The sequence below is a fragment of the Phodopus roborovskii genome, unplaced genomic scaffold, assembly GCF_943737965.1.
Source record: "Phodopus roborovskii unplaced genomic scaffold, PHOROB, whole genome shotgun sequence".
NCBI classification, from domain to species: Eukaryota; Metazoa; Chordata; class Mammalia; order Rodentia; family Cricetidae; genus Phodopus; species Phodopus roborovskii.
The window spans coordinates 65,984,833-66,007,505 of NW_026126418.1; the positions used below are offsets into that span (position 1 = coordinate 65,984,833).

The 22,673-nt window shown below is 53.6% G+C and overlaps 1 protein-coding gene across 1 annotated transcript; it reads left to right on the forward strand.

Annotated features, from left to right (window-relative positions):
- The first annotated feature begins 19,375 nt into the window (after positions 1–19,375).
- On the forward strand, positions 19,376–22,062 carry Nrarp (NOTCH regulated ankyrin repeat protein). Its single transcript, XM_051184787.1, has one exon. The coding sequence runs from the start codon at positions 19,875–19,877 to the stop codon at positions 20,217–20,219; it is 345 nt and encodes a 114-aa protein (XP_051040744.1). The 5' UTR covers positions 19,376–19,874; the 3' UTR covers positions 20,220–22,062.
- Positions 22,063–22,673: the final 611 nt, after the last annotated feature.

Here is a 22,673-nt window from a genome sequence, read left to right on the forward strand (position 1 = left end):
TAGCCATGCTTGTGTAGCAAATGCCTTTGCCCACTGAGCCATCTCACCCACAGGGTATTCTAAATTTCGTTTCATCCACAAGACTGTGTGAGTAAGTGATTGCCCCTCCCCTCGAGGCTCAGAAGCAGCCAGGGAAGGTTCTGGGATCCATGCACCCCAGAACTTACTAGTCATGTATTTGCAGCTCTTTACCCAAGTTGGGGCTGGTCACTGCTTCTCTGTAAACTGTACCCTCAAGGCCCAACAGCAAGCCAAAGAAGTGCTCAGGCACTTCAATGTAAAAGTCACTCGTGCAGAGCTCTTCAGCTGCTGCCAGGTGGGTCCCCCTAGGTGGGAAGCACCCTGGCAGGTAGGGAAGAACTACTGTGTCCCTGGATGGTGGTGTACATGAATGCTTTTGAGTTTCCGTCCCTGGGAGCAGTGGCCACAAGTCTCCTTCCATCCCTAACTGAATACCTCAGGCTGTATGGCAGGGTAGTCGCTGCAACTGGGCCAATTTTTGTACAGAATCCCAACTAGGCCAGCATGACCAAAGTAGTGGCCTCGGTGGCCACTGCTCTGGGGGGATTTACTCTAGCCCTTGAAGAGCTTCAGGGCCGGTGGGAGGACCTCAGGACACACAACTGTGTTGAGTATGTATACTGTGGCATTCTCTGCACCTGTGAAGGAGGGGATGGAGGGAGCATCTTCTGGATCCAGGCTGGTCTGGAATTAGGTTCTTAAATGTGAGTGCTCCTAGGGAGCAGGGAAGAAGCTGTTTTGCACCCTGAGCTGGGAAGCCTTCCATGGGCACAGTGCTCTGAGCCCCTGGGGTGACCACTACCGATTCCCTACTCACCTCCCTGGCTGGGAAAGGTGGAATTCAGCCCCACCTCCCCAGACTTGGGCAGACCAGCTCACCTGGCTGGGGAAGGACCAGCCAGGACTGGTTCCTCTCCTTCTGGAGCTTGGTTTGTGTTTCTGGACTTGGCAGTCTCCTCCTACAATGTTGAAAGGATTGGAACAGAGAAGCAATCTTCAGGATCCTGGGCCTCCTGCCTATCAAATGTGGGGTGCAGTCTGCCCTGCTAGGGACGATGGCTTCTTCCAAGGCACTTTGGTGCAGTGAGGAAGTGTGCCCCAGGCCTTTTCCTTCAGGGCTGAGCTCCAGGGGTGACAGGAACCACGTCTGTCCGTCTGTCCGCTGCCTCTCTTTGTCTGAGCTCTGCCGGCAAGTGTTTTAAAGACCCCAGGATGTCCGGGACGCCTGGGGAGGCATTTTAATGAGCTTTTCAGAGCCTCGGCTGCCGCTTTTTCTTGAGAAAACAGGAAGTTGGGTAGCTGGGAGGAAACCCCTACTCGATCCTGAGCGGCTTGCAGGCAACAGCCTGGTGTCTGGATCTGCCCAAAGATCTTCAAACTTGCAGGAGGTAGCTCAGAGTGGACAGTGTGTAGAGGCACACAATAAGCACAGTAAGTTTAAACCTGAGGGCTGGTTCTGAGAGGTAACTGGGGACAATGCTGCAACCAGAACAGGGACCAGCAAATATCCAGGCCAGAAGTGGCAGCACCTGGCCATCCCAGACAGAGACTAGGCAAGGTTAAAAGTAGTATGAGAACTTGGGTTTCAGATGCCGCAGCCATGAACACTAGTGAGGGGCTCTCAGGAGACTGTCTTGGGAAGCCATTCTCCCAAGAGAGGCAGAGCATGGAGAAGAGGCTCATCAGCCATCTCTGTCCTCTTTGCAGCAATGTCCCTGATACCATATACCCAGCTTTGTGCATCCCACAGGAGCTCATGCAGCTGCTGTCCTGGTCAAGGAGCAGAGCCCACAGTGGGGCCGTGCCAGAAGAGGGACACATAAGCTCAAGGGACCATGTCTGAGGACAGGACCCTTGCTAGTGGAAGACAGCCTTTGAAAGCATCCACTGATGTCCACAGGAACTCACAGGTCAGTGTGAGGGGTCCACTGAGTAAGAAAAAATCATTGTGACAGACCTTGTTCACACAAGTGCATCTGCTCTGGATGGCTTGATGCTCCAGAGGTTCCAAACACAGACCAGTGTCTGGGTCTAGAATCCCAAGAGGGTCTCAGGGCCTTGGGGATCAGGGCTCTAGGCCACAAAGCTGTGTTGCGTACATATACAAGGGTGTTCTTCCTAGCCATGCATAGGCCCTGAGCCACATTCTTACCACCTTCTTTAAGAACCCCTCAGCTGCAACATTCCCAGCCAACCTGGGAGCTGGACCCAAGCAGGCAGATAGGAATGCCATGACCTCACATACTCACTCACATGCACCAACTACCCCTATACCTTGTCCCAGTGGCCAGGGAAGACCCTGGAAAAACATATCAAGGTGAAGCAAAAGACTTGTATATGGGTTGTCCTCTTCCAAATGGCTGCAGACCCCTGCTGTGACACAACCACCCCCACCAGCCCCAGTGCCCCATATGACCTCAACCATGGAGAACAGTACACACAAGTCTTGCCTAAATTGATCCCCAAAGTCCCCAGCCTGGCTCCGGGAGGTATATGCCTTCCATTTTGGATCCGTCCCACATGACCCTGAATCAAAGACATAAGACTCCTTGGATTGGTGAGAGCTGACCACCTCCCTGGAGAGCTTCCTCCAACTGAACCTCTTCTCTGTTTTCTTCCTTCTGCTATTTTGGTGCTGTTCCCAGAGGGAAAACCCACTTGACAGGCAATATTCCCAGGGCAAAGCCATGGCTCGGGCAGGAGGCTCAAGGAGGAAGCGAACAGTGATGGCAGGATGGGGTCTGTAGACACAGTCATCACCAGGGTCAGCTGTCTGGGAGTGTCTGTATGTGAGAGTCCTATATTAGAGAAGGAGGACTGACCATACAGTGAGGACTACCAACCTGGAGTCCCAGGGAGCTGGGGGAGATGGGGAAGAGTCTCCCAGGGGAGTTATGTCCTTGGAAGCAGGGCTCTGGGTGGGAGTGGGGGTAGAGGCTGCAACTGTCCATTGGGAATGTCTATCAAAGGGATATTCCCAGTACTGTCCACCATGAGAAAATATTTTATCAAAGAAATTTTAGTTTAAAAAAAAAAAAACAACTAAACAAGAACCACTGAAATGGATGGATGTAATATCTATTTTTACTGTCCCTTTGGTCCCCTGACCCATGGTTAGGGAATGGACTGTGGCCCCTGTGAGGGTATGTTTTGAAAGAGTGACGTCAAGCCATCGGAAGTGGGTGTCCCAAGAGGCCAGTGAACCCCCACCTCAGGGAGCTTGCAGGCAGAGCCAGCAGAGGGCTTTCCATACCACTGAAGGAGAAATAGGCTTCAAGGGTTCTATTCCAGGCACTTTGAACAAGAGGGTCTCCTTAGTGGAAGGTACCAGAGGGAATATGCCCCAGCCTCCATACCCAGGCCCTGACTCCTGCCTGCTCTAATGGCTACCCTGTGGGGGACCTAAGGTCCCTATTGTCTGCTCCTATCCTGACAGATGAGTTGGAGAAATGCACAGGAAGCAGCGCCTTTTGCCAACCTGAGGCAGTCCAAAACAAAGCTGTCCCTGAGATGGTGATAGAGCCAGGAGCAGCCTCAGGGCAGGCTAAGCCCCCAGCAGTGCAGGGTACTAGGGAATAAAAGAACAGGGCCTCACCAGAGTTCCTTCTTGGCTGCCCCCAGGTGGAGTGGTGGCTTCAGCACTTTCGGAAAAGTCCTGGATCAGGCCAGGTGGCAGTGGTGGTGTTCACCTTCAATCCCAGTACTTTCCAAGTTTGAGGTCAGCCTGGTAGTGAGTTCCAGGAAAACGAAGGCTACACAGAGGACCCAGTCTTACAGAGAGAGAGAGATGAGAGAGAGAGAATTCTGGGTCTCACAGAGCACTGACTGCTCTTCCAGAGGACCAGGGTTCAATTCCCAGCACCCACATGGCAGCTCACAACTGTCTGTAACTCCAGTTCCAGGGGACCCAACACCCATGGCAAAAACACCAATGCACATTTTAAAAAAAAATTCCTTAGAGACCGGTCCAAGTTCTCAGCAGGTAGCCCCAGGAGACTGGACCTGGACTCTACCAGGCAAAGACCTGGCTTCTGGTAGCTCAGAGCAGACCCCAGCTACTTTAAGAAGGCTCTTGGCACTGTTGGGCCCATGTAGTGGCTGGCTGTCCCTCTCCTTTTACACTAAAGCAATTGTTCTTGCCCTCTCCACCACTACCCCAAAACCTCAGCCTTCACAATGTGGAGCAGGCCTTCCTGCATCTTAGCCCTGCCCCTACACAATGAACAGTCCCTACGGAGTACTTTAAATTTTCAGTAAGGCTATCTGGAGTCCTCCTCTGTCTATGGCCTATCCTACTTCTCCCCTGAAGGGTCCCTCATGAACTGTCTAGGCTGAAGAGCCCTTTAAGAAAATGTGGGAAAGCTGTACTGTCCAGGAATGTTGGGAGAACTGGGCCAACCTGACAGTAGTAGGCACACATGCTACCCACTAAGGTGGCAGCCTCGGCTACAATGTCAGCCTCAGAAGTGGAGAAAGGTAGGAGGCTTCTTTCTGAGTAAACACTGACCACCTGGACCAGGTTGACCTCTCCCAGGACTAGTCCCACAGTCAGGTAGAGCCATTACACACAGCTGCAATACCATTCTTAGGCTGAGTTAAGATTCAATGGGTGTTGTGGAAGAATCTTTTTGCATACTCTGAAGATGTGTCACTCTGATTGGTTTAATAAAAAGCTGAACAGCCAATAGCTAGGCAGGATTTTGGGGGCACAGAGAACACTGGGAAGAAGAAGGGCAGAGACACCAGGGGGAAGCTGAGAGATAGAGAACAAGACAGACATGCAGGAGAGAAGTAACAGCCATGATTCATGCGGTAGCACATAGATTAATAGAAATGGATTAAGTTGTAAGAGCTAGTTAGAAACAAACCTAAGCTATCAGCTGAGCTTTCAAAATTAATAAAAAGTCTCCGTGTCATGATTTGGAAGCTGGCTGGTGGAACAGAAAAAGACTCCCTACAAGTAGGCAGTTGGGAAACAGAAGCAGGAAGATCTGTGTGAGTTCAAGACCAGCTGATCTACATAGCAAGTTCCAGGACAGCCAGAACTACATAGAGCAACCCTGTCTCAAAACAAGAAGCCAGGTGGTGATGGTGCACACATTTAATTCCAGCACTCAGGAGGCAGAGGCAGTCGGATCTCTGAGTTAGAGGCCAGCCTGGCCTACAGAGCGAGTTCCAGGACAACTAGGGTTACACAGACAGCCCCTGCCTTGAAAACACACACACACACAAATTCAGTGGGCAGGCCGGGAAAGATGCCTCAAAAGTTAAAAGCACTGTTATTCCTCCAGAGGACCCAGATTCCATTCCTATCACCCATATGGTGGCTCAAAACCATCTGCAACTCCAATTCCAAGAATCTGATGCTCTCTTCTGTCCTCTATGGGCAGGAGACACATATGTGATATATATACGTGCAGACAAAACACCATACACATAAAATAAAAAATAAAAAATTTGGTAGGCATCAAGCAGAATACCCTATCAGTCCCCAAAATAGCCTCCACTGGCCAGACATGTCAAAAGCCAGCTTCTAAAGTCCCACTCAAGGTGGTATCTTTTACACTGGGAAAGAAAAGGAGCCTGGGGCCTCTCAGACCCCTTGCCTAGGAGGTCCTGCCCTTCTCAGGGATTTCCCTCATGACCAATGTGGCCAAACTGCTGAGATCCCAGAATCCAAGGCTCAGAGAGCTTGTCCGACACGGAAGGCTCATTGCCCTACAATGAGTGGCAGAGGGGCCTGTCTCCCGACAGTAGGCCTGGTCTTCCATTTTTCACTCACACCGATAAATGAAGGACTCCTTGAGGTTGCAAATAAAGAAGGTAGGTAGAGATAGGAAGAAAGGTCACAGGCAGTACAGAAATAGGTCTGGACAAGTGCTCGGAGAATGAAGGCCAGGCCTGCAGACTGTGGCCACTAGGGCTGTGTGTGTGTGTGTGTGTGTGTGTGTGTGTGTGAGTGTGTGTGTATGTGTGTGTGTGAGAGAGAGAGAGAGAGAGAGAGAGAGAGAGAGAGGTCCACCTTCCTCTTCCACCTGCACAGGACCCAGGATGAACCCTGAAGAACCACAGTTCAATATCTGGGGTCTCTCCAACCCTCCCAAGCCAGTCCTATCCAGAAATGTCCAGAGCCACTTTAGGGAGAGCAGGAGAGCCCCTCTAAGATCTTAAGATAAGGGTTTTAAGGAAACAAAAAGGGGGACCCTCTGTTGTCACATGTCCCCCACCCTTAAGATTTCTACACTATGTCTCACACCTGCTCAACGGGGGCAGAGTCCTGGAGTGGTCCAAATGGTTGTTTCCATTCTGTACCCCCTGTAAATCAGTACCATTTGTGCTACTCCGACGCCAACAGCCCCTTCACAACCCTCACCCATCCTTGCTGGATGGCCTGGTCCCCTACTCCAAGTCCTGAGATTCCCCGCCCCTACCAGCCTACATAATTGTAGAGCAAGACATTGTTCGTGGCCTACCACCTCCTGCGGGTGGTGCCCTGGTGTGGGGCCACCCTTGACCCATAGTGGGCAATGCCCAAGCCCGTGGAAGGCACTGCAGCCTGCAACACGTAACCCTGCGACTGGGGCGGGAAAGCGGTGGCGGCCGTTTGCTTTTGAATCCCCGCCGGCGCCCTGAGTGGCCCTTTCAAAGGCGGTGACGGGGGCGGGGGCCGTTCCCAGGCGCGCCCCGCCCGCCCTGCGCCCCTCCTCCCGCTTTCCCACGCCGGCCGGTCCGGCGCGTTCTCACGGCCGCTGCCCATCCCCCGTCTGGGAACCTCCGGCTCCGTGCGGGTACGGGGGGGGGGGGGGTCCCGGGAACACCGGCGAGAAGTGAGTCGGGATCTGTGGGGAGAAGGGCACCCCCGGGACCTGGGGAGAGCAGCCCTAGCACCAGCCAGAAGGACACCCTGGGATCTTGGGCGATGGAAGTGGTGGGTCTGCGGGAGGCCAGAGCCCAGAGAGAATGGCGCTCCAGGGACTGGGGCGGGGCCTCGGGGTGGGTTATTTCGTTTGTGAGCTGGGTGGAGAGGGGGAGCCCCTGCCAGGCCTTGGGGGGAGGCGTCCTGTGTGGCCCAGACCCTGTTTTATTTCTCTGACAAGAGTGGCCCCAGGCAGCAGAGCCACAGTCCTCAAAGGCCCCCAGTCTCCACCTTTGAGCTGACCACTGACTGGGACAGGGCTCTTGGAGCCCGGCCATCTCTAGCAAATGCAGATTTCTGCTAGATAAGAATTCCTGAAAACAAAGTTTCCCCCCAGGGCTGGAGATGGTAGCTCAGTTGGCAGAGGGCTTTCCTAATACCCAGGAAACCCTTCCTGGGTTCAATCATCAGCACAGCATTAACCCCCAGTAGCACATCCCTGTAATCTAAGCACTCTAGATGAGACAGAAAGATCAAAACTTCAAGCTTTTCCTCAACTAGATAGCAAGGGCCAATCAGGGCTTCCTAGGCCCCTGGGTTTTGTTTTCCTTTCTTTTCTTCAAAGTGTTCCACACTTTACTGGAATTCGTGTTTAAGGGACAATGTTCTGCTCTTGAAGGGAGTTAAGAACCACTATGGGATATGGCCCATTGTCCAGACCCTGAGTTTCACCTGGCCACCCTACAACTTGATCCACAGAGGAGTTGAAGCTCGCATGAAGTGTACTGAATGTAGCTTCACATGCTACCAGATTTGGAACTTGTCAGTCAAATGGCACAACCTGTAGGCCAGCAGTGACTCCATGACTCCCAGGGCTTAGGCCTAAGAACCCAGAGAAGACTAAGGAAAGGGTCCGGCCACCTGGCTGTGACCCCAGGGGGCTGCTTTCCAGTGAGGTTAGCAGGACTGAAGCCCCTGCCAATACTCAGCTTTAATTCTGTAGGCCTGTGCAGGGTCAAGGCAGGGGAGTCGTATCCTGACGCTGGTCTCCCCTAGTGTAGGATATTGTATAATAAACACCTACAGTCACATGTACCTCCATATGTGCCCAACATGCACTCACGTGCAGACACAGTCAAACTGAGTGTGTTGTTCAGAAGTCAAGCGCTTGCCTAGCACATGCTGGAGGCCCCAGTTTCCACCTAAGCATTAAGAGAAAGAAAAAAAAGTGGCTTTGGGCCACTGGGGGCTTTTGAGACTCTAAAGCATCCTAACCCCTTCACCCCGCCTTCCAGAGAGATACACCGCTGCTCCCTTCTTGGCAGCTCTACAGCCCCTTCTGAGAGCATCAGAGTACAGATTGAGCCCAGCTGCCCCTGATCCCTGAGGGGACCCCTCACCAGGAAGACAGTCCCCAGGCGCATCCCCAAGGCCCATCCCCCATTTGTCTGTGGAGACATTGTCCCAGTTGCACAAAAGAACTGGGCAGCCGGTAGGTGGGGGAGGGGCCAGACCCGTGGGAACTGCCCTTCCTTAGCAAGGGGGCGGGGCAGGGGCCAGAGGGCAAAGCCCCTGCCAAGGGCTGCCATCCTCACTGGCTCCAAACACATTCATGCGCTAGGCGTGCAAACCCCCCCCCCAGCAGAGGGCACAGCTTACCACATAAGGACAGGAAGACTTTATGACTTGACTTTAAACGAAAACTTCACAAATACAAGTAAACCTCTTCATGTTCCCAGGGTTCTGGGATCCAGACCCTTCTGCCTACCCCTAGCCTGACACCAGCAGAAAATTGGAGCCAAACCCGAGTGGTGGTGGCATATGCCTTTAATCCCAGCACTAGGGAAGCAGAGGCAGGCGGATCTCTGTGAGTTTGAGGAGTTCCAGGACATCCAAGGCTGTTACACTGAGAAACCCTGTCCAGAAAGAAAGAAACAAACAAACAAAAAAAAGAGAGCCATGATATCAAGGTACTGGGCCAATGAGACCCTTATTGTGCCCAAGTGTCTTTGTCAAATGTGGCTGGCCAACAATTCATTTCTCCTAAAAGAGGATATGAGCAGGTGACCATCAGGTCACATTTAGGGCAGTCAGCTCAGGCCTCCCAAAAAAAGTGTTCCCAGGACATCCTGGGAAAGTGAGGTGTGAGGCAGAGCCAGGCCATGGCAGGCTAGCACCTCACTGCTTTTTCCTGGTTCCTGTCCCACCCTGTCTAGCAAGGTGTCAGGCCATTTGTCCAAAAAGTCCCTAAGAACATGTCAGAGGGGCAAGTAAGGCTACAATCAAAACCCGTGGGTCTAAGAAGAGACCCGATGGGCAGCAAGTACTTGAGGACAGCAACACAGGTGGCCCTCACCCAGGAGCTGTATCCCTTGCCAGGGTGGGTGTGTCCAGGTATTGCATGTGCTGTTGACTTCCCGCCAGACAGTGGGGTGTGATGTGTTCACTTCCTCTCTGCTCTTTTATGCTTTGCTATTCCCAGTTTGTGGGAAATGAGCAGAAATGGCCTGTTACTTTGGGGCATGTTCCCAGTGTCTGAGTTCCAAGTATCTCTTGGCTGGGGGTTGGGACTGAGAGCCACCTCTAAGCCAAGGCTTTGCCTAGGCCTGCTGTGGGGTGGGGATGCCCAGGCCAGGGTGTCCCTCAGAATGACCTCTCCCAGCCCCCTCGTGAAGCCTGGGTTCGGCTAGATGTAGGGCAGAGGAGAAGGCAGGCCTTGCTTAGCACCCCAGAAAACTTATCAGCTGGCAGGGGAGGTACTGGCAACAGGTCTGGCCAAGTTTGCAGTTTGCCCACACCTGCCCCCTTTCTTAGAGGCAGGAGGTCCCAAGAAATTTCCCCAGATATCTGGGTCCCTCACCCTAACTCCTTGATTTGTCAGTACCTAAAGATGTGTAGAAAACCTTTAGAGGCCATCAGGCCATCCATCTCGTCCCCAGCTGGGAGGAGGGGCATGGACCGCTTAGCTGTGCCAGGTACCTGCTGGGCAGGGAGAACAGGCTGTGGGAATCGCCGGGGCGGCCTGCCTGTGGGAAGCAAGCTCCGGTCACCTCTGCCTACCCCCACAGATGCCTGGATCTGTTCCCATTAGCAAAGGCTCCCAGCCTGACAGGCCACCACTTGCTGCCCTGCACCTTAGGGCACATGGCTCCTATAGGATCCAATCCTTGAAGGACCTAGGGCTTATGTCCCACTGTCTCCTCAGTCCCCCACTCGATGAGGCATGGACCCTCAGGAATGCTTGGAGATGGAGGGTGTTTGAGAGGGTGATGGCCTCTGCAAGTCTGAACTCTGCTACCTTTGGCCTAGGGGCGGCCTGGTGGACTCTGGGGAAAAGAGCAGAGCCAAGCTAAAGCTGCCTTTCCAGCTCTGCTCCTGTACCCATTGCCCTGGCTAAGGCCTTTTCCTGAGGGTTCTCCTTGTGCTTGCCATACCCTTTGGGGGGACACGGTGCAAGCACATCTGTAGGCACACAAATCCTGACTGTGCTTGTGGCCCATATACCAAGTAAGCATGAGGGTAGGTGGATACCCAGGCATACATGTTCCTGGGGCAGTTCAGGATAGTTGCTGTGACCTTGACAGCTGATCAGCTCTGGATCCTTCAGACATTGTCCCCACCTTATGACAATGGCTACAACAGGCCCACTCATGGCATAACCCTAGCCCCCTAGGAACAGATCCCCACCCAACAAATCGCTGCTTCATTTGGAAGAACAGGCAGATGGTGCCCAAGATGGAGCCACAGGGCACTTTGGCCTCTCTGTGCATACCTCAGAGGCTGAAGGAGAGGCTGTGACTGCATCAAGGATCAGTGTGCACCTCCCTGGACTGCCATCTTGGGACACACACTTGAATTAGCTCTTTCTCTTATTTCTTCCCAGGTTTGCAGAGAATTGAGTCAACTTCATGTCTGGCTGTGGCTCCATAGGCCTACCAGTAGTCAGCTGGTGGCCAACTCAACAAGGCAGCTTCGCCCACAGGGCTCATGGCTTACCAGCATCACTCCCAGGCAGACATACCCTGAGTCAGGGCTGAATGCACTTTTTGTACATCACAGCTACCATGAGAATCAGGCACACGGGGACCCCAAGGACCGAGCAGCTGAGAGTCCTCCCAGTTCCCCCTTGTCCACACCTCCCACACCCTCTAGGTGTTCTTCCCTACCAGCCAGGCTGGCCTACTGGCCAGGTTCACAGCTGTGCTGATATAGGTCCCGGCCTTGACCTTTGTTCAGCACACCCGACCCTCAGCTCCAGTGACATCACAAAGTTTGAGTCTCCTGGCCTCACACTAACAGTGAAGCAACATAAAGATCCTGGTGTGGGGCCTTGGAAAGTTTCAGAGTCAGCTGCTGTGAGCCCCCTCTCTGCAAAAAGGGAGAAGTGGAACCCCTGGGTGCTAAGATCACTCAGCATTAGGCTAAATACTTCAGATAGGGTCACTATCCTACTGGCCACGATGGACCCAGTGGCTGGCCCTCATATGGACTACAAGCCTGGAGGTAGAGGGCGGGTGCTGTGAACGGTGTAGAACTGGCTTTTCCAGCCCGGAGTGGGGGGGCAGGGTTCCCTGGGCCCCACAAGGGTGACAGCAAGGCCCAAGAGCGGGCAACGGACCGTGGGAAAACCAGCACCCATGGTTCCCGAAGGTGGGGCCAGGTCCTTGTGGACAGTCCCAGGCGTTTGCATGGTGGTGACTCAGCATGAGCCAGCTGCCTCACCCAGACTGCACACCAGGCCAGATCCTAGGAGGGCTAGAAACCCTACATTTAGGGTGTGCAGCCCTAGGCTCTGCTGAGCTATACTGTTGCGCCCCCACCTGCAAGATGACGTGAAAAAGCAGAACATGGTCCAACCTGGCAGTGGCCTTGGGTACTTAGTGGAGACACAGGTGCCTTCACCCTTCCCCAACTAGGCCAGGCAGTGGCCTCAGGCAGGTGCACTCCTGCCCCAAGGAAGTCCTTACAGTCAGGGCCATACCCAGAGCCAGGCTGGTGAGGTGTCTGGAGACACAGGAGGGGCCCTCTCTGAAAAACGGGGCTTCGTGGTGAGAAACAGGGGAGCTGAAGCAAAGGAAGGGCAGGTCCAGCTCCTTACCAGCCCCAGCCCAGGCCCCTGGCCAGCGGGGGCTGCGGAGCTGAAGTGGCAGTGAAGCCGCAGGTAATGCAACCTGTGGTGTCGAAAGGCCCGTGGGAAAAGGATGTGTGGGTGGGGCAGGTGCCGCCCAACGTGGCACGCCCTGAGGCTCCAACTGTGTTATTCCAGGGCACCTGCGTGGCTCACCCAAAACCCCCAAGTGGGGAGGGGGCCCAGCATGATCACTAGACAGCTATCAGTCACCTTCTCCCTCTAACCCTACTTGGTGGCTCAGGGACCTTACCTACCTCTTTTCAGGTGCTGACACCCGCAAGTGCACACTTCCAAATGCATATGCATACCAGTCCAGGACTCCCACCCTAGCTTATCATAAAATCCAAACTCATGTATTTGTGCAGGGAGCAACCAGTTAGAGGTCGTGAACAGGGTCACCTGAGATTAAATCCTAACTTCTTTGCCCTAGTCAATGGTGGCAATCAGGTTAGCAACATATAACTGGACCCTCGAATTCACAAACCACTCAGATGCCCTACAAGTCCACTGCATATCTAGGAACAAGGTCCCCAAAAAGATCCAAAGTGGAGTTGCTCCTACCCTAACATGGACTTTAGGGCCACACCAGACCCCGTGGCTTTGGCAACTACCCCAGATGTATAAAATATAGACACAGATAGGCTAGAGGATCCAAGGTAGCCTACAGCTGGTCACAGTGACCCTTCATCCCACACCTGAGCCTGGATGGTCAGGAGGGGCAGGTCTGGCTCTTTCCTAAAGGTTCTGGGTCTACAGGGGAGCTAGGCAGAGTTCCCAAGGCCTTGGGGAATGGAAGAGGCAACCCATGGTCCAGGAGAGGCCAGAAGTCAAGGATGGCTCCTGAGGGCCAGACAGTATGTAGTAGAATGGAGATGAGGGCGAGAACGTTTTTTGGGCTTGGGGTTGGGGTCAGGAAGTCCTGACCACTACTCAATACCCTTCTTGGTCCCCCAGGCCTATAACAGTGATCTTAAGATCTCCAGAGTTATGAAACTGCTGATATAGCTCTGTGGCCAGCAGAAGAACAGGTTAGGGGGATCCCTGAAGCAGAAAGGGTGCTCTAGGGTGGGTCCTTCAGAGGTAACTCTCAGGGAGGTTGGGGAAGTGTCTAGGATCCCCTCTAACCCTGAACTTCTGAGTGATGGCATGTAGAAGGTGCTAAAGGTACAGGCTGAGGCCTGGGACCAGGTAGCTGGGACACCCAGCACACCTCTGGGGTCAAGTCAACTATCTCCTCTATTTCTGGGAGTCTGCAGGCTGTTGGTTGCTTTGCACATAGACCAGTCCCGTTCCCTTTTAGTTTAGGGCACAGAGCCTGTCTGTCAAGCAGCAGGCAAGTATATGACCACTTCAGCTTGTCTAGGTTAGCTCTCAGCTCTCCACAAGCCAGCCTTAATGTCCCCAGGGGTAGGTGGAGTGAAGCTTTCCCCTCTTGGGGTTCAACAGCAGCAGTCTTCACTAGTTGCTCCTTGATAGATGACCTCACCTGGAGACCTCTATTCATTTCCTTGTGAACCGGCAACTATGCAGATTAGCTGGTGTCCCAAGGGGCTGCAGAGTACAAGAGGGGCTCAATGGACTGCATGGAGGCAGAAGACCAGATAGAAGAGGTCACGACCTCCTAGACATCAAGGAAGAGCCCTCCTCCACTTTCGCAGGGGATAGCTGTACCCATTCATGTTCTACCTCCAGTTAATCTGGGACCTGCTGTAAACAAGTTTGACAAAGAAATTAGGGGATCCACAGGAGTGGGAGGCTGCCCCTCCCATCTGCTACCCAGACTCTCTTCAGTTGCTCTCAGTTAGTCCTGCTGGAGTTCCTTGGCTGGTCGTTGGTCCCTCTGCCCTCTGCTCACAGTCAGGCCAGGGCCTGCTGCAAGGGCCAGCAAAAACCATCCCCAACGTTTTTTGAGGCCCTGGGGGCCCCGCCCTGGTACTGGCTGATTTCGAAATGGGCTCTTTGGCAGTGGGCTTATCTGTTCATCACTACAAAAGGTTTGCCCCACCCCACCCACTGGTTCTCAGGCCCCTGGATCCCTAATCACCAGATCTCATGCCCAGGACTTGTTTCCCAGGGACCTTTGAGCCCTAAGAACGTCCCTAAGTTTGAGTTCCCTAGGGAGGAGCCCAGAAGCACCAAGGCTTCTCAGTCACTTCTCTTTGGCCTCTCCACTGGGCTGGGTGGGGGTGGGGAACAAGCCAGGCTCTGAAATAACAGAGCTCCAGCTCACAGTGGTCTTGTGGGCACAAGTGTTCTGTGCCCCTTAGGGCAGCTCCATCATGCCTCATTATCTTTTCATAATAGGTGATGAAGCCACCAGGAGCAGGCTCAAGGGAACCAGGTGAGTTCCATGACCACCACCACCAAGGACACAGTTAGCTCTCCACAAGGCCCTAGCATCTTGACCTGCCCATGATGGGGGTGTGGGTGTGGGTCTTGGTCCTGCAAGAGGATGGCCTAGAAGCTGAGAATGCAGAGCCAAGAGTCCCTACATAGGAGGAAGTATGGGACTGGGGTGGACAGGAACAAGAGCTGCTGGAGCAGGATCTTGGGCACAGCTAGGGGATGCCTTGAGCCAGCTGAGAAATCAGGCACTGTTTCCCTGCCTAGGCCTGGCTTGGGCAGGGAGGCTGCATCTATGATCCCCTTGAAGCTGGATGAAGGCGGAGGTACAGGCCAACACTCCAGCCACACTGAGCAATAGCACTCCACTACAGCTGGAAGGGGTCCTGTGTGGCATGCTAAGGAAGCCTTAGCTGCAGCATTTCTACTGTTTTAAGCAATATGACAAGATCTTCTGGGATGGCTCCCACCTGGGCTGCATCATCACACACTTCCATAAGGTTCTAGAGAGTCACCCCACCTCAGCCCCTGTGGGCCAGGGCAAGCCCTCAGCCCAACCAATAGCCCTTTTAGTGGGCAAGGCAGCCAGAAACAGCAAAACAATAAACGTGAAAAAATATTTGATCTATTTTTGGTTTAGGCTGGAGCCTTGTATGCCTGCTTAATCTCTCCCCTCTACCCATCCTGAGTCCCTTCGCGTGCCTTCAAGCTGCTAGAGACACCGAAAACAATTAGGTTTCTAGATGTCCTGGGTTCTTAGGCCCTAGGTCCAGGTGTGACCCGAAAGGTCTCTGTCACCCTGGGTCGAGCAAGGAAGGCTCTCCAGGGAGAGAGTAAGGCAACCACCCTAACCTAGTGGGAAACTGGAAGCAATCTACTAATGCCGTAGGACTCTCACCCATATCATGGGCCCATCTCTGGTCACAATTGCCTGAAAGTAAATGCTGCTGCCTCTGCTCTCTGAGGAAGCTGAGGTCCCCACGACAATGGCTAGCCACCCTAGAGGATCTGAGAATGCTGATGTCAGGGATCCCAGAAGTAGGAAAGCCAATGGGAACTAAAGGAAAGGAAGGAAGGAAGGGAACCAAGAGAAAACCCAGGGTGGAGACTCCTACATGCAGAGCCAGCTTGCAACCAACACACTTGATGTTATAGTAGTCTGCCTCCTCCTTTCTCACTCCCCAGGAATGTGCCACCTCCACCCCCTTGCTCACATCCCTTTCCTTTTTGCTTCCTGCCTCAAGCGGAAACCAGCTCAGATTTGGCTGAAGAATTTAGCAGATGCCTCCAGGCAACAGGTCCTGAGTGCTACTTCTGCCTAGTACAGGGAATACCTGTAGACCTAGGTGTGTGGTATTAGGATCATGTCTGCTCACTCCCCTTGGGACAGATTACCTGGGGCCTCCCAAGGTATAACATGCCACTGTCCCAGATGTGCCTGGGATCTGCATTCCAGCCCTTTCAGCCCCCGGAAACCTAGCTGACATTTTATAAATGAGGAGAGCTGGGCTCAGAGATGGGCAGGGACTACAGCAACTCTCAATGTCCCTCCGAGCTAGCTCAGTCCAGACTCTCCACTCAACCTTCTGGTTGAGCATCAGACAGAGTGTCAAGGGGATGAAAGTTGGCATGCCATCTCTAGAAGTGATTCTTCTGGCTCTATATCCTGTCTGGGACCACATTCTTCCCCACTCTTGGATTACAAGGAAGCATCAAGGGGTACACCTGTGTCCCAGCCCATCCTCGTCCTGGGCAGCTGCAGCATCAAAGGCGAAATGGGAGAGAAGGAACTCCATGCCATCTACTTTGATCAGGTCAGGCCAGGTCCTACCCAAAGTCCCATCCTCAGGTCAGCCATGCCTACTGCCCCATGTGCTTCACTTGCTCTTGCCTCCTCTTTGCTGCCTCTAGGCACAGGGCTTACTGGCTGTGAAGCACCTCCACCCTAGACATTGCAAGGGTTTGGAGGCTGTTTGCCCCAAGCAGGTTCAGGCTTTGAAAAGCAAATTACAAACATAGGAGGCCATTGCAATGTGTCTTCTTCAGCTGCAGAGACAGGGTACCTCAAGGACTGGGGATAGTCACAGTGCTGGCAGGGCTGCTATGATGCCCAGTGCTGGCCTGCCATGCTGAGTGGCCTGGGCAGGAGCCCTGGTCACAGCGATTGTCTGCTGCAGTTCCTGCCCGGCCTCCTTCCTCTGCTCTGCCGGCTGGCTGGAGCTGAGTGTTTGTTATTTGATTCCTATCCTCTCTCTTCTACCAGGTGTCTGGGCTGCTGGGAAGAAACACTCTCCTCTTTCCCACGCTCCCCAACACATTTTAATGAATTAGCTGGAAGCCCCGCCCCCCTACTGCCCACTGGCCTCCCTCCCCTGTTCAGTGCCTTTAAGGTGGCTGCAGGCCTGGCCCAGCTTTGGCCAGCTGCCCCGTCTTTGCTGTCCTCTTATGGCCTCCGAGATTGCCTGGACTACCCCACCCAGATTTCCTCAGGAGGGATCCCAGAGTGTGGTACATGCTAACCCTTCACAGGATTGCTTTCACAACTGCCAACTGCTAAGCACCCATCTATGGAAGAGCCGGAGAGGGGCATCTGGAGGGAGAAGGGTGCCCTGCCCACTGTTGCCTTCCAGGAGTGAGGAGATGGTGGTCAGGATGCTCCTGGACCAACATTCTTAGTATCATTAGGGACTAAAGGTCAGGGTCCAGTATCACAGCCAGAATGGAGTCTCCTTAAATCCCAAGCCAGCATCAAACACTGGAGCTGAATACTGGGTCCCTTCAGACTTTCTGTGAGTCCCCCACCCCCTCTTCAATAACATGGAACAAATGTCCACCTTTTGGAAGTGTCCTCCAGGAAACATTTGGGCGGTGCTTACTAGAAACAAAATGCCCCACAGGCTTCCCCAAGCCCATCCTCCTACAAGACAGCTACAGGAAGACATGGGTGTGGGCCAGACAGAGCACAGCCATGGTGAAGGAACAGGAGCCAGGAGGGGATCCTGTAGCCATCACCTAAGTCCCTCAAGACACTGGTTATAGGGCTCCACCTCAACTGCACAGAGGTGTCAGGCCAAGCACATCTGCCTGTCCTTTGAGCCTGACACAGGGCAGAGGTTCCTCAGGACAGGCTTTTACCATGATAGGACTGCCAGACCAGCCACACTATTCTTCCAGAACTAGCTGAACCATCCAGCTCACACCAGGGCTGCCGCTGATTTCACAGCCCCTGTGGTGGCGGCCTTGCATTCCCACACTGAGCTCACACAGGGTCTCTTTGTCTGCCGCCTGCTGCGGATGTCGACAGGACTTTCTCCCAGGCTCTGTGCTGGGCAAGCATCTCAGATGCCCTTCCTCAGGCCAGGCTGGAGCCCACCTAGGAAGGGGCCCATCTGGGGACTCATTCACCTTCAAGAGATAGCCCTGGGTTTGGTGAGTAAGGGCTCTGCTCACCCCAAGGTGTGGTCTCCTGCCTGTCTGATGTCCCCAAGCCCTATGCAGATGCATGCAACCATGTGCCAACCAGGGAGCAGATCCTGCCCTCCTGACCATTCCAGAACTCTCTCTTCTCCATGCCCACCTTGTTCTGGGTTAGAATACAATCAGCATCAAGATACCAGTCAGTATCCCCACCTGAGCCTCAATCTACCTCTGCAGTGGCAAGAACCTTAAGGGTTCCCCTTGAAATCTTGAAACAGTGAGGCATAAAGTGGGGACAGGGGACCAAATGGGCAGAACTCAATAGACTGGATTTCTGGGAGACCAGAGAGATCTCCAAGCTGCATATACAAGGGATTCAGATTCCCAGGCTACCAGAAGAGAGTGGCCCTTAAATCAGTCAGCCAGGCTGGGCAGTGGTAGCACAAGCCTTTAATCCCAGCACTCAGGATGCAGACACAGGCAAATCTCTATGAATTCAAGGCCAGCCTGGTCTACAGAGCTACTTCCAGGACAGCCAGAGTTACACAGAGAAACCCTGACTCAAAAAAAAAAAAAAAAAAAAAAAAAAAAAAAGTCAGCCAGGGTCATAAAGTTAACTGGCCAAAGATGCAAAGATGGACAGTCCTGGAGAACATTTGCCTGCTTTCTCCATTTATTTTAGCTAGTTCTTCCCATAGCACAAAGTAGGGTTGGGGGCATGCCTGGTAAGAACAATACAGTTCTGAGTCTGGGTAGAAGCACCTACCAAAAGAAGTTTCCCCAGATGCGGAGCCTGCCAGGGTGGTCTCCTCAGCTGAGGCCTACGGCTGCCTGCTTGGAATTCCCAGCTAGGCTTCTGAACAAATCAAGCCGTGGCGTGCCCTGCCTCCTGCTCTGTCAAGTCTTAAGATCATTCCTCCTTAATTTTCAGCAACCACAGCGAAGCTGCAAGCTGTAAAACATAATGAGGAAATGTGGAGCCTTGCCTCCCCAGCCAACATCAGCACCTCCTGTTACGAGTGGTCAATAAAATGTGGGGCTTATGGTTTGGAAATGAGTTATTTCAAGACCCCCTTACAGGGCAACGCTGTGCATCTCACTAGACAGGCTTATGTACATGCTGACAAGGGCTGAACAGCACAAGCACACATCCGAAGAAGTGACGAACTGCCCACCATAACACAGAGAGACACAGAGAGAGCGTGAGCCTGTCCCAGCCTTCTGGAGAGGAAAGTGGAACCCCTACAATGGGGTGACTTGGGAGCTTGGAGCTCCTTTCATCAGTGTGGATGAGGCCAAACACAACAGCTGCCCAAGCTGCCTGGAAAGTTACACTGGAGTAGAAAGAACCAAAGTGGTGGAGGGCCACGCAACCCAACCGAGTGGTTCATGAAACTGCCACCCGTGAGCGCCAGGTCCAGGCCCCGGAGAGGCTGCGCAAGGTACTCGCATTTCCCGAGATCTATGAAGGAAGAAGAAAACTGCGGAGGAGGTTATACACCCGGGGCAAGCGGACCCAAGACGCCGCAGCAGCGCTGGAAAAACCCTATGGTTGGTCGCTTGACCACCCCGTCCAGGGCTGGCCCAGACCAGCGCCCCCTGTCGTATACCGCGTAGCTGCACGACCCGGCCTCCGCCCCGCCCCCACGTGGGCACGGCCCAATCAAGAGCGCCCTGGTGTGCGCGTCAAGAGCGTTCATTGTTATGCAAATATAAGGACACTAAAAGACGCTGGGAAGCGGCGGGCGAATTAGAACTGCTTTGCGAAGAGACGCAAGTGTAGTTCAGTAGGAGCGCAGCCTAACCCCGAAGGCACTACGATTGCTAGCGTCGCGGCCTCTGGCTGCTCCAGGTCCTTCGAACCAGCACTCAGCCCTGTCGCCCGCCCTCCTGGGCGTGGCTGGATGCAGCAGGGGTCCCGCGCCGGCGGCCCTCGGCCCCGAGCGCCCGGAGCGCGCAGGGGCAGCGTGCGGGGCCCGGGGGCGCAGCGCCCTCCATGCGCCGAGGCGTGCCTCGAGACACGCCCCGAGACAGCCCGGGGCCCGCATTGCAGCCGCCGCCCGCGCTGAGCCCGGGCGCGGCCCGCCGCCCTAGCTCTGCCGCAGCATGAGCCAAGCCGAGCTGTCCACCTGCTCGGCGCCGCAGACGCAGCGCATCTTCCAGGAAGCGGTGCGCAAGGGCAACACGCAGGAGCTGCAGTCGCTGCTGCAGAACATGACTAACTGCGAGTTCAACGTCAATTCGTTCGGGCCGGAGGGCCAGACAGCACTACACCAGTCAGTCATCGATGGCAACCTGGAGCTGGTGAAGCTGCTGGTGAAGTTCGGCGCAGACATCCGCCTAGCCAACCGCGACGGCTGGAGCGCGCTGCACATCGCCGCTTTCGGGGGCCACCAGGACATCGTGCTCTATCTCATCACCAAGGCCAAGTACGCGGCCAGCGGCCGGTGATACCCACCCCGACCCCGGACCTTGACCTTCGCCCGCGTCTTCTCTGCTCTACCTTCCCGCCAACTACCTCGGTGTGCGCCAGGTTTGCTGGCCTGCGTGGAAATCGGGCTAGGTCTCCACGTCCGTGGCCCCCAGGATTCGGCTCTCGCCAGAGAGCGCCTCCCCTCGGCAGTCCTCGGAGCCTCGCGGTGCCCCAGAGCCTTCCCACGGCTCCCGATCGCCTTGAGGGTGGGGGCGGGGCGCAGCCTCCAACCCATTTTGAAATTTGAGTCTCACACCGGGAGACTTCGGAATCCCGAGATACCGGATCCTCAGCTTGAAATGTTTTCTCCGGAAGGTGAAAGGCGCGGGCGGACTCACGCTCCCACCGCCGCCCGTGGGACCCGCCCGCCCGCAGTGCGACTCCCGCCGCTGGCGGCCGCCAAGCAACCAGTACTCGGCTCTACCATCTGCGTGCGCGCCTTCGCGCGAGGAAGGGGACACTCCCGGTTCCTGATGTCCCAAACTATTTATCACGTGTGTGTATATTTGTGGGTGAAGTTTGTGCGCTTGAGTTTTTGTTTGGAAATATTGTGCGTGGTTTTGGGAGAAAGATGCATTTTTTTTTTCCTTAAAACTAAAAACTTGAGTCTACCATTTCTTGGTTGCACTGAAAATACCGCCTAACCCTATGGTTTTCCCATTGCTAGTCCCTCCCCCACCAAATCCCTGATCTTCCACACCTCTCTCCTCCGTTCCCTGGATTCTGAGTGAGTTTAGGGAGCCCAGGATCTGTCTCCCTTCCCCCTTCTGTGAGAGGCCACCATCCCCGACACCGGCTAGTTTAGCGAAGTTCCAGTGGGACCTTGAAGCCCGCGTGGCTGGGACGTGGGGATTTTGAGAGGATGTTGCTCTTTCCTAGTGACTTCTATTATAGTTAATAGTCTGTTGCACACTTTTTTAAAAAAGTAAATGAATTTGCCACGATTAAATAAGTGTCATAACATTTATGACAATATAAAAATCTTAACATACTTTAAGCCAAGTTTTAGGTATATTTTTTGAATCTTGGTTATAAACCCAATTTTAAAGGGCGTTGTATCCAGCGTTGTGAAGGCTGTTGTGTACCCATATTTATATTTTTATAAAATTCCTATAAAGACTGTGAATCTCTCATGCTATTTGCTGAGTGAGTGGAAGGGCTGTGGTGCCCTTTCTCGGCCCTGGCTCCAGGACCCCATTATGATCTGAGGATCCTGCCATGAGGGAGGGGCTGCACCATGGACCGGGGCTGGAGGAGGTGCTGGAGCGTCACTTGCTGTCCCTGAAAGGAGACTTCCTGGTTTCTGTGGTTCCAATTTTCTATGCAACCCCACACCCCTTGTTGTTTTGATCCTGGGAAATAAAAGGGAGGCTGAATTATTCAAATTTAAATGAGGTTTCCCCTTCGTAGAAGTGCTGCTGACCCTACGGGCAAAAATGGGGAGCACTTGAGGACACAGGTGGGTGGAGGCCTTTTGTGCCGCCTGGTCATATTCTTTGGTCCTTCTGCAGCTTTTATGAACCAGTGTGGGAAGAATAGTGATAACGTCGTCGTGAAACTGGCAGACATTGAGACAAGCACAGATTACTTCAAAAGGAGTTCTGTATGTTTTTTCTACATGCAAATGCCTTTTTAATTATGTTAATTAATGTTAAGACTTCCTAGGCCTATGCCTAAGCTTCAAATGGTTTGGTCTCTTCTGTCTGTATGAAGTCTGTGGCACACTCCTGAGCGTACGATATAGACTTGTAGCCCATCGTGAAAAATTTATAAATAAATTTTTCATTGGTCTTTTTATATTAAAAAATATATTGGTTCTTAGTTTTGGCACAAGTCATGGATATCCTCTATGGGGATGAAGATTGGGCCACAGCATGCTATCTTCAACTAATGGGTGCTGGATGCTTGGCTTGTGAATGTAAAGACAGCTGGGTAAAATGAGAGCTGAGCCTAACTCTACTGTCAAGTTCAAGTCAACCACAGGGTCTTATGGGAACCCAGATGCCATCCTGTGCCTGGTGCTAGAAGGCCTGGCCACCTTGTGAGCTTCTGGAGCTGGTGTCTCAGCTACTTGCTTCCTAGTATTGGCAGAGTGGCTAAGACCTCCCCATGGAAATATATGTTTATAGCTCTAACTGTTTCCTACCCAGCCTGAAATCCTGGAAAATGGGAGTCTTTAGGTTTGGGGGAACATTCCATTTGCTCCTAGGCAAGCCAAAGCCCTATGGAGATTTTGGCTTCTGTGGAAGCTCCCTCAGTCCGGGGCCAGCTACTCAGCAGAAAGCAGGTCTGAGTTGGGGCCAGGGCTCCCATGCATGTGATTTGAGAATGTGCATACAGAGGAACATGGACAGCCCACTTCTGGGGTTCTGAATGGGATGTATGGAGGGGGGACAGTGCCTGACAGGTCAAGAACCTGAGAGGACCTCTGA

Bases quoted from the DNA above. Each gene is read 5' to 3' on its own strand.
- Nrarp (XM_051184787.1), top strand. From the start codon at position 19,875: ATGAGCCAAGCCGAGCTGTCCACCTGCTCGGCGCCGCAGACGCAGCGC.